Below are 11,709 nucleotides of genomic sequence, written 5' to 3' on the forward strand. Positions count from 1 at the left end.
GATCCTAGTCGGTCTCGTTAACCACTGAGCTACAATGGGAACTCCAAGAAAATGGTAACTTAGCAGGCACACCCCCCAGCCCCAGTCAGCCTGTGGGTCAATCACCAGCTGTCTACACAGCAGTCAGCACTCAGGTTCATCTCCTTTCCCCACCTGTCAGTAAGCATTACTCTGGCACACACCACATATTGCAGCCCAGAATCCTTCATCATATAAAACACAAAACTCTGCAACTATGGGGCCATGTTTCATCTGGTATCTGTACAGCCTAACCCTGAGCTAGAGAAGAGTCTCCTTCCGGGCTTTTCACCTCAAAATAAAAATAAAAATGACTACTGAAGAGCTAAAGCCAACTCACAACAGCTTCAGGGGAGGAAATCCAAAAATTAGGGTGATTCCTGACCTCTGCAGCTGTTTAAGCCAAAGGCTCAGCTGCGTGAGATGGATCTGCTAAGAAAAGCAGGGGGTTGGATGAGCACTCCAGACTAATTAAACTAGAATCCCTTGATGTGGTACCCAGACATCTGTAGTGGTTAAGGCTTCCCCGGGGATTCCAAGTTTGAGATCTGCTGACCTAAAGGATGAATAAGGCTCAAAACCTGAGCTTTTATGCTACAAAATTCAAGTCCCCCCTCTCTAGGTAAATTATCTTGAGTGCCCTCAGCCCATGGCCCTTCATACGTTTTCCAGTTAGAGGTAGCAGGGGGCAGGACTGAGGTCCTGCCATGGGCAGGATAGTCTAGGAGTGGGTGCTGGGGATGATTCATCCTGAAAGGAATCAGTCTCCCCAAGAAGATCTGTCATCCCACTACTGTCGCTTCATTTCCAAAAACAATTGAAAGCAACTGAAGTGCATTCACGATCAAAGAGGTGCCTTTACTCTGGAGCATTCTCTACCTGGCTCGGTATACCAAGCCTGGTTTATTCATCCAGCAGAGCCAGAAGCAGTGCTGGCCACACACACACACTTATTCAGACTGTGGCATCTTTGGTTCATCTTTGCACTGCATTATTTCACTCGAGGAGAATTCACCAGTCATGATAGAAAGGACCTTCCGTTAAAATAAATAAAATAGCTTCTTCCAAAAAAAAAAAATAGCTGGATCATACATCTAGTAAGATATACGTGTTCATGTGTGTATTCCGCTGGCACATCACATCTCACCAATAGATACACACAGGCACCAGCTTATCACATTGGGGTGTGTTTATAGGATGCCCAGGGAGGGCACAAAGCCAGGGCCAAGGGGTCTGATCCTTACCTTCCTTTTTCTACCCTCTTCTGCGATGGCTGGGGAATTGCTCTCAGGGAAGGGAGAGATTGAGATTCCAAATTACCTTTGGCTCTTCTGCCTTTTTTTTTTTTTTTTTTTTGCCTTTTTATTTATTTATTTATTTTTGCTTTTTAGGGCCACACCCGCAGCACATGAAGGTTCCCAGGCTAGGGGTCCAATTGCAGCTGTAGCCTCCAGCCTCTGCCACAGCCACAGCAACACAGGATCCAAGCTGCATCTGTGACCTACACCACAGCTCATAGCAACGCTGGATCCTTAACCCACCGAGCAAGGCCAGGGATGGAACTCACAACCTCATCGTTCCTAGTCGGATTCGTTTCCGCTGCACCACAACAGGAACTCCCTGAAGCACATTTTTATATTTCATCCAAGAGGAAATAGGTAATACTGAGATGAAGCTTTTGCTCAGTGTGACTGGGATCCAGCAGCCTCAGAATTCCCTTGGAAATTGTTAGAAATGCAGATTGTCCTTCTTTTCTCCAAATCTACTGAATTAGAATCTGCCTTTCACCAAGATCCCCAGCTGATTGTTGGGTGTGGTTAAGGTTGATGCAGAGTTGTGGGTAAAAGGCTATCTAAGGTTTGAACTCAATCTGCTCAGAGGCTTAACCTCTCAGGCCTTTGTTTCCTGTAGATGGCATCTTAAGAACCTCTAGCTCATAGCATTGTTGGACAGATTGCCTACACACATATGTATGAATCCACATATAACCGGTGCTAAGAATGCCTGGTTCTTAGCAAGTGCTAGCTGAGGCTGCTGGCTGGCAGTCGCAGAGCTGACAGGTGACCAGGCATTGCTCCGTGATGCAGGTTTGGGTTCTATAAAATGTCTTTGTCCATTGCATGACCCTAATCAGCCTTCCATCTGTTTGCAAAGCCTTGGTTTAAGTAACTTTGTTCTTGCCTTTTTCTAGAGAGAATTTCCTGTTCCTGAACAGTTCAAGACAGCATGGGATGGATCCAAGTTGGTCACTGAACCTACAGAAATTATGGTTTCTGAGAGACCACCGAAGCCCCTGAACTGAATCATCCCCATCAAACAAACAAACAAACAAACAAACAAGCAAAAACAGCAGCATTAAAGACCTAGAAGTTGCAGTAGCACCTACTGCTTTAGTTTTAGCCTCCAACAATCCTTTGTTATAGAAACAGCATCATTTCTGGCACGCCTTCATGGGCATTTTGAAATATTTAACGTTTCTTCATGATTTGCCTTTGTGTGTGGTTTGAGTTCCACATGATGACTTGTGAGCATTATGTATTTAAAGGGAAAAAAAATTCTGTTCCCCTCATATCATTATCACAGTAGCTGAGAGGTAAAAATATTGCATGACTCACTTTTACACCTATATTTAATTGCTAGTTGAAAATCTAAGATGTACATTTTTATCTTTTAGACAGTGTCCATATATGTAGTGGTATTTAGTATGCTCTAAAAAAATGTACGATTTTTGTTTTCTTATTTTTACCACCTTTATCAGCATGACTACACTGTCAACCTGAATGCATATTTCAACCCATGTTTTTAAAAAACCTAAGCTCCATACTGAGGACCATATCCAGGTTCTTGATCCTTGAAAGACCTGTTTTCTCTACAGTTACCAAACACCAAAAGTAAATTCTAATGATTGATTTTAAACATTTTTCTGCCGTGTCACTTGACAAACTTTCACTTTTCTGCATAAAGATTTTTGATGCCAAAAGATTGATGGGAGGAAGTGGCGGGGTGCATCGAATACCTCACAATTTTGCTCTAAGGACAAAATTGTTGTCTTCCAATTTCGAACCTGTTAAATATCAGCTGCCTTGTAAGTGATGTCTTCAATGTTTTATTCTGACTTTCTTTTCTACTTGCCAGATTTGCTAGCCAGTCTCAAAAATGAAAATGAAAAAGCCATAGTTATATTACAACTTATATAACCCAAGGAACTGTTTGTTGGTTTGGCTTGCTGCTTCTATTTTGTAGTATTGATAGTACGTGCTTTTTCAACATGAATAACTCTGATACTCCTTTTTATCTTTTCAGTGCATAGTACTGAAAAATCTGCAACTTCTTGGATCACATGTAATGAGTTCTAGTTTAATGCTTGCAGACCCAATACAAGCATATATATTGTGCCTATTACAACCTTTGGAATACATCATTTCCGTTTTTTAAATATCTTCTATAACCGTATAGTATTCAAATTTCAAATGCTCCGGCCGTGTACTACAGTTTTGCTATGAAAGTTTTTGTCCATATGAATAATGTTGTAGCTTTAGTAAATATCTTTTTTTCAGCTGTAAACTTACTCTGAAATAAAGGAAAATTCTAATTGTTTAAACACTGATGGATTCGGGGTGTTGAAATTACTTTTTTCTCTCTTTGATTTGCCCCTTGCCGGTATGTCAGATTTAGGAAGGACATCTGAGCCCCTCTAGTGGAATTAGAGAAATTATCCAGCATGCCATCAGCATTCCTGGAGAAGAGCTTACTCTAGATAAATATCAGATAAAGCCATTTGCGTTTGGGAGGACTGTCAGTTCCAAAATTCTGTGATCAAGTTTATTTTTAAATTGAAGTATGATTGATTTACAACATTGCATTAGCTTCAGGTGTACAGTATAGTGAGTCAGTTACGTATGTATATATAAATTTCTGTAAATTGTATTCCATTTAGGTTATTATAATATATTGAAAATAATTCCCTGTGCTATGCAGTAAGTCCTTGTTGCTTATCTATTTTATATGTAGTAGTTTGTATCTGTTAATCCCATGCTCCTGATTTGTTCCTTCCCCTACCTTGCCCTTTGGTAACCTTAAGTTTGTTTTCTATGTCTGTGAGTCTGTGTTTTATATGTAGAGTCATTTGTATGATTTTTTTAGATTCCACATACAAATGATATCATATAGTATTTGTTTTTCTCTTGACTTATTTCACTAAGTATAATATTCTTCAGTTCCATCCATGTTGCTAAAAATGGCAATATTTCATTCTTTTTATGGCTGAATAGTAGTTCATTGTTCGTATACACACACACACACCACTCACTCACACACTCACACACACACACACACATCTTCTTAAGCCAATCATTTTTTGATGGGCACTTAGGTTGTTTCCATATCTTGGCTATTGTAAATAGCACTGCTGTGAACATTGGGTGCATGTGTCTTTTAGAATTAGAGTTTTTGTTTTTTCCAGATATACACCCAGGGAGGGGATTGCAGGATCATTGGTAGCTCTATTTTTAGTTTTTAAAGAAAACTCTATACTCTTTTCCATACCAATTTACATTCCTCTGAACGGTGTAGGAGGGTTTCCTTTTCTCTACATCCTCTCCAGCACTTGTTATTCATAGACTTATTAATGATGGCCATTCTGACTGGTGTGAGTTTTTATTCACATTTCTTCAATAAATAGCAATGCTGAGCATCCTTTCATGTGCCTACTGGCCATCTATATGTCTTCTTTGGAGAAATATCTATTTAGGTCTTCTGCCTATTTTTTGATTGGGTCGTTTATTTTTTTGGATATTGACTTCTAAGAGCTATTTGAATGTTTTGGATATTACCTCCTTGTCAGTCCCATCATTTGCAAATATTTTCTCCCATTATGTTGGGTTTTTGTTTTCCTGATGGTTCCCTTTGCTCTGCAGAAACTTTTAAGTTTGATGAGGTTCCATTTGTTTATTTTTGTTTTTATTTCTTTTGCCTCGGGGAACTGATCTAAGAAAATATTGCTACAAGTTATGTCAAAGAATGTTTTGCCTGTGTGCTCTTCCAGGAGTTCAATGGTGTCGTGCCTTACATTTAAGGCTTTAAACCATTTTGAGTTTATTTTTATATATAGAATGAGGGAATGTTCTAATTTCATTATTTACATGTACCTGTCCAGCTTTCCTAACACCACTTATTGAAAAGACTGTCTTTTTTCCATTGTATATTCTTTTTTGTTTTCTTTTTATGGCTGCACCTGAGGCATATGGAAGTTCCTGAGCTAGGGATCAAATCAGAGCTGCAGCTGCAGGCCTGTGCCGTAGCCACAGCAACACCAGATCCAAGTCACATCTTTGACTTATACCGCATGTTGCAGCAACACTGGATCCCTAACCCACTGAGCAAGGCCGGGGATCGAACCCACATCCTCTCGGATGCCATGTTGGGTTCTTAACCCGCTGAGCCACAAATGGGAACTCCCCATTGTATATTCTTGCCTCCTTTGTTGTAGATTAATTGACAGTAGGTGTATGAGTTTATTTCTGGGCTCTCTATTCTATCCCATTGATCTATCTATCTGTTTGTGAGCCAGTACCATGTTGTTTTGATTACTTTACCTTTGTAGTATAGCCTGAAGTCTGGAAGAGTTACACCTCCAGCTTTTTTTCCCCCCTTAGGATTGCTTTGGCAATGCTTGGACTTTTGTGGTTCCCTGTAAATTTTAGGATTATTTGTTCTAGTTGTGTGAAAAACATCATGGGTATTTTGATAGGGATTGCATTAAATCTGTAGATTGCTTTGCATAGTTTGTTTGGCCTTTTAACAGCATTTATTCTTCCAATCCAAGAACATGGATTGTCATTCCATTTCTTTGAATCATTTGCAATTTCCTTTTCCTTTTTTTTTGTGTGTATGTCTTTTTGCCATTTCTTGGGCTGCTCCCGCGGCATATGGAGGTTCCCAGGCTAGGGGTCCAATCGGAGCTGTAGCTGCTGGCCTACGCCAGAGCCACAGCAACACAGGATCCGAGCTGCGTCTGCAACCTACACCACAGCTCAGGATCCTTAACCCACTCAGCAAGGCCAGGGACCGAACCCACAACCTCATGGTTCCTAGTCATATTCATTAACCACTGAGCCACGACAGGAACTCCTGCAATTTCCTTTATTAATGTTTATAGTTTGCAGCATATAGGTCTTTCACCTCCTTGGTTGAGTTTATTCCTAGGTACTTTTTTTTTTGACACAATTTTAAACAGGATTTTTTTTTAAACTTTCTGATATTTCATTATCAGTGTAAAAAAAATGCAGTGGGTTTCCATATACTAATCTTGTATCCTACTACATTGCTGAATTCACTTATCAATTCCAATAGTTTTTATGTGGAGACTTTAGGGTTCTCCATATAGAATATCATGTCATGTGCAAATAGTGACAGTCTAAGAATCCAGTTTGAGGGGTTCCCATCATGGCTCAGCAAGTGGTTAATGAACCCGGCTAGTATCCATGAGGACTCAGATTCGATCCCTGGCCTTGCTGCTCAGTGGGTTAAGGATCTGGCATTGCCGTGAGTTGTGGTGTAGGTTGCAGATGAGGCTTGGATCCCGCATTGCTGTGGCTGTGGTGTATGCCAGTGACTACAGCTCTAATTCAACCCCTAGCCTGGGAACCTCCATATGCCTAGGGTTCAGCCCTAAAAAAAAAAAAAAAAAGAAGAAGAAGAAGAATACGTTTAAGTTTTTGTTTTGTTTTTTGATCTTTTTTGTCTTTTCAAGGCTGCACCTGCGGCATGTTAAGGTTCCCAGGCTAGGAATCTAATCAAACCTACAGCTGCTGGCCTACACCACAGCCACAGCAACATCAGATCCTTAACCCACTGAGCAAGGCCAGGGATCAAACCTGCAACCTCATGGTTCCTAGTCAGATTCATTTCCAGTGTGCCACAACAGGAACTCCAATAATCCAGTTTTATAAGTCAGGGACTCTTCACTAAGAAAATCCCCCTTATTGATCTTCATTAATGTAAATATCACAGAAAATAAATTTAGTTTATGAATATGATATTATATATACTATATAATGCATAATATAAATAATTTTATAATTTATAAACTGGAGGAAAAAATTAAGTGGAGATAAAAGATTATTTTTAAAAATGCTACATGCCCATTACCTAATAATAATTTTAAAATGAGAAGTTCACTCAGAATTCTTGGAATCTGTCAACCACTTTGAACTTGGCATCACCCTTTCAAAATGTTTCACTGCAGATATTAGAAATCTTTATTTGAGGTTCACATAATTATTTTACCAGCCCTGATGGCTTCTGTCACCTATTGGCTTTTTGAGTAGGTTGGATTTGTTGAAAAAGAGAAGGGAAAAAAAATCTTTGGCAATGTATAGGAAAATAATTACCAGAAACAATGCTGCATTCCCAACATATCTTTTTTTTTCTTTACATGCTGTTGAATTCCATTGTAACGCGAGCTGTGGCCTGATAAATGTCACCAAAGGGGTAAGAAATTCATACTTTGCAGAAATGCATGTGGTATATGTTCACAAAAGAGTCAGAACAAAGATGGGTCAGAAAATTAAATGCCAAGGGTTTCCTGTACTCCTTCACTTTGTAATATTACGAAGTATCATTTTATATGATCAAAATGATAAAATAATCTGCGTTCTTGTTGCCTCGAAAATCCTTTCCCTGATAATACTGTCTCCATTAGCTAATCTATTACTGATAGTCTTCCTTTCACAGCAAGACATCTTGGAGTAGTCGGTATCAGCCACTTCTCCTTATCTATGAAAATTATTTCTAGAACTGGTAGGAAATACATTTAGGTTTATTTACTCTTTCATTAATTGAAAATGTCTACTTCAACCTCTTAAGAATCTAGGTATGTTTATCTAAGGAATCCCTTCCTTTTAAAGATGAAAAAGCCAAGGTCCAGTGACATTAACTTGAGACAAGTGACATTAACTTACAGCAAGGAGCAGAGCCCATAAGCGGAACAGATACACACATACACACACACACATTTTTATCGCTATTGTAATGGGACTTCTAGTCTCCCCAAGTTTCAGAAACTCTCAAAGGTCGTTAAACCCTGTGGCTTTTTATCTCATTCCTCATCCATTGAGATTCCTGATGCATCTCTTTGATTTCGTGATACACAGCATACTCCCTGACTCTTGGTCCCTTCTACCTTTCTCCTCCTCTCAAATACTCATTTGTCTCCCTTAGATTCACCTGTCACCTCTATGTCCATGATCACCCAATCCCCATGCCCCAACTCAGATCCATCTCCCCAGATTCTTTTTTTTTTAATATTTTTTTTTATTTTCCCACTGTACAGCAAGGGGGTCAGGTTATCCTTACATGTATACATTACAATTACATTTTTCCCCCACCCTTTCTTCTGTTGCAACATGAGTATCTAGACAAAGATCTCAATGCTATTCAGCAGGATCTCCTTGTGAATCTATTCTAAGTTGTGTCTCATAAGCCCAAGCTCCCGATCCCTCCCACTCCCTCCCCCTCCCATCAAGCAGCCACAAGTCTCTTCTCCAAGTCCATGATTTTCTTTTCTGAAGAGATGTTCGTTTGTGCTGGATATTAGATTCCAGTTATAAGTGATATCCTATGGTATTTGTCTTTGTCTTTCTGGCTCATTTCACTCAGGATGAGATTCTCTAGTTCCATCCATGTTGCTGAAAATGGCATTATGTCATTCTTTTTTATGGCTGAGTAGTATTCCATTGTGTATATATACCACCTCTTCCGAATCCAATCATCTGTCGGTGGACATTTAGGTTGTTTCCATATCCTGGCTATTGTGAATAGTGCTGCAATGAACATGCGGGTGCATGTGTCTCTTTTAAGTAGAGTTTTGCCGGGATATATGCCCAAGAGTAGGATTGCAGGGTCATATGGAAGTTCTATGTATAGATTTCTAAGGTATCTCCAAACTGTTCTCCATAGTGGCTGTACCAGTTTACATTCCCACCAACAGTGCAGGAGGGTTCCCTTTTCTCCACAGCCCCTCCAGCACTTGTTATTTGTGGATTTATTAATGATGGTCATTCTGACTGGTGTGCATCTCCCCAGATTCTTAAGGGCAAGTATCCACAGAGCATTTCAACCTGCCAGTCCCAACTTCATTCAGCATGGCTAAGATGAGTGCACATTACCCATGCATATCTGTGTTTTCCTCATCTGCATTTTTAGTTGCAGTCAGTAGCCTCCTCATACCTTTTGTCATAGATTTAAAATCAGTCCCTTCCTGTGACAGCAAACATGGAAAGGGAACCAGGATCTGGAGGGATCTATGATTCAGTCTTGAGTGTGTCTAACTCAGGGCATCTTTGTGACAATTGCAAGTGGAGAACAGGTGCTCGGATGTGAGTCTGGAGTCTTTTCATTGTCTCTGACACCAAAAAGTTAATCATTTCATAAGTATAATATTTTAAAAATGATTTTCATTGAACATAGCATTTCAAAAGAATTGTTTTAAACCCTTGGCACTTTCTGCACCACTTCAGATAAAGATAAAATCTTAAAGGCTTTAATTGCTTCAACTGAGGCAAGCTGACTTCATTGTTGCTCACAGATTGCTTTTGCAAGTTTGGCCATGTCAGTGTTTCTGTGCATGATAAAGCCTATGTCTGTGCTACGAGTGGAAAATAAACCAGCTCAAACCTTAATAATTCCCCCAGAGTTCTCCAAATGATTTTTGTTCCTCCCCTAGTTAGTAACTTGGCACAGAATATATAACTAATGAAGGATAATGTTTGCCTGTTGGTAGAGAATTTTTTCAGGTTTCCCTCCAGGACAATGCATTTATATTTAAAGATAATTTTCACCTAAAACTACAACTTTGAATATTTGAGTTCTAAGTCAACTTTTGTTTTAATATCTTGATTTTTAGAACCATCACTGTTTTAAAAAAAAAAAATGATACCTCATGCTGACCTGAAGATCCAGATGAAAGAAACACATCATTGACCACACTTACTAAACCATGATATTAATTATTAAATGTCATTCACAATATCACAGAGGTTTTTTTTAATTAAAATTCAATGAGAAAAAAATTCAATTAGCAGTTTCCCACAAGATCAGGAATTCATTTGGGGAACTAATCAGAAGGTACGCATTTAAAATGTTATTTTTAATAACTCGGTGGCCTCATTTTTTTAACTCATAAGTCAATAAGCATAATGGGAAGTCTTCCCATGAAGATAACAGTTCTGTAGATTTGTTTGGGAAGACTGTACTTTCCTGCTTATGGTCCCTATGGGGCATAATCGTGCCCACACATGATGAATGGTACCCATCCCTCGCAGGAGCGAGCTAATGACACCTGTTCCCCAGCAGCCTGCACTGCATGCAGCTGATAGTATAACACCCCCTGCTGCAGCTTAAAAGCTATAGAGAAAATATCAGAGTTAGGCAGAGTTAAGTCAGTTCCAGGAGAGTAACTGCCTTCTGCAATCAAGCGTGATGAAATCTATGATCCCGGGGTTCCCATCGTGGCTCAGTATCCACAAACCTACCTCAGTATCCCTGAGGGTTCGGGTTTTATCCCTGGCCTCACTCAATGGGTTGGGGATCTGGTGTTGCCGTGAGCTGTGGTGTAGGTCACAGATGCAGCTCAGTTCCTGCGTTGCTGGCACCTGAAGGTCAGATTCGACCCCTAGCCTGGGAACTTCCATATGCCGCACGTACTGCCCTAAAAAGCAAAAATAATAATAGTAATAATAATAATAGCTATAGATATATGATCCTAGAGTACCCTGGGGGCCTAGAAGTTAAGGATCCAGTGTTATCACTGCTGTGGTGTGGGTTCCATCCCTGACCTGGGAACTTCCACATGCCGTGGGCGTGTGGAAAAAAATCTATGATCCTTTGTGGATATTACAGACATTGTTATTTCGTAGAAGCCATGTCTAATATGTATCTTCAGGAAAATGACATAAATGAATGGCAATATGAAGTAAAGTAGGTGTAAGTTATATGTATTCTCCATATCCTGGGATAGAGAAAAACTGGATAATATACCCAGGAGTTTCCTCCACCATTATGACTCTCATTTCTTTAGCTCTGACTGTAATGGCAAACTCAAACATATTTTTATATTTATCTGGCTAATCTAAGCAAAAAGAAATTAATTGTATAGGCCTATTGAAAAAGAAATAATATTTGAAAACCTAAGATAGCCAAATCCCCTGTCCAAACTAACTGAATAAGTGGTTGGTACTTCATGCTTAATCACAGCTAATATGCAATCCTCTGGAGAATTTAAAGAGAATATTTTCATGTAAGCCCATTTGGTGGATATGGAACTCGAGATGTCCCATCATTACCACCTAAAATCTGGTTCCCTCCACAGTTAGCAAAATGTTCTCTCCTATGTTAGCATCTAAAATAATTACATCACCAATGTGGCCTACATTTTGCAGGCTGTTTCTACCAACTGGCTAGACAACTATTTTCTCAAATTAATTTCATACTCCATAGTTTACAGAAATAAGTCCCTCTTCAACATCCACCAGACAGAATATATTTCCAATAGGACCCCAGGGGGAAAAAAGCTCAGACTTCATTAACACTTCAGAAAAGGAATCAGAGAGCTTTGGCATGGGAATCAGAAGAGCTGGTTTCCATTCTGGATCTGCCACTAACCAGAGATATGCCCATTTGACAAATACCTGT

The 11,709-nt window shown here is 39.5% G+C and overlaps 1 protein-coding gene and 1 long non-coding RNA gene across 2 annotated transcripts in view; one reads left to right on the forward strand and one right to left on the reverse strand.

The window, feature by feature from the left end:
* The window catches only part of CAP2 (cyclase associated actin cytoskeleton regulatory protein 2), a 139,591-nt gene extending 135,968 nt beyond the window's left edge, over window positions 1-3,623 (forward strand). Inside the window, exon 13 of the mRNA XM_021100214.2 lies at window positions 2,210-3,623. Coding sequence (XP_020955873.1) covers window positions 2,210-2,320 — 111 coding nt within the window. The 3' untranslated portion in view covers window positions 2,321-3,623. The remainder of the gene's footprint in view (window positions 1-2,209) is intronic.
* LOC146401201 (uncharacterized) lies at window positions 1,355-6,706 on the reverse strand. The gene is made up of 2 exons (XR_014809689.1): window positions 6,665-6,706; window positions 1,355-5,933 (listed from the first exon to the last, which is right to left on the reverse strand). It is a non-coding gene; the product is annotated as an uncharacterized LOC146401201 (long non-coding RNA).
* Between the last annotated feature and the right edge of the window lie 5,003 nt (window positions 6,707-11,709).

The sequence above is a fragment of the Sus scrofa genome, chromosome 7, assembly GCF_054392235.1.
Source record: "Sus scrofa isolate SSC_HxYL_T2T_F1_AM1 chromosome 7, Sscrofa_HxYL_maternal_Yorkshire_Landrace_v2.0, whole genome shotgun sequence".
Taxonomy (NCBI): domain Eukaryota; kingdom Metazoa; phylum Chordata; class Mammalia; order Artiodactyla; family Suidae; genus Sus; species Sus scrofa.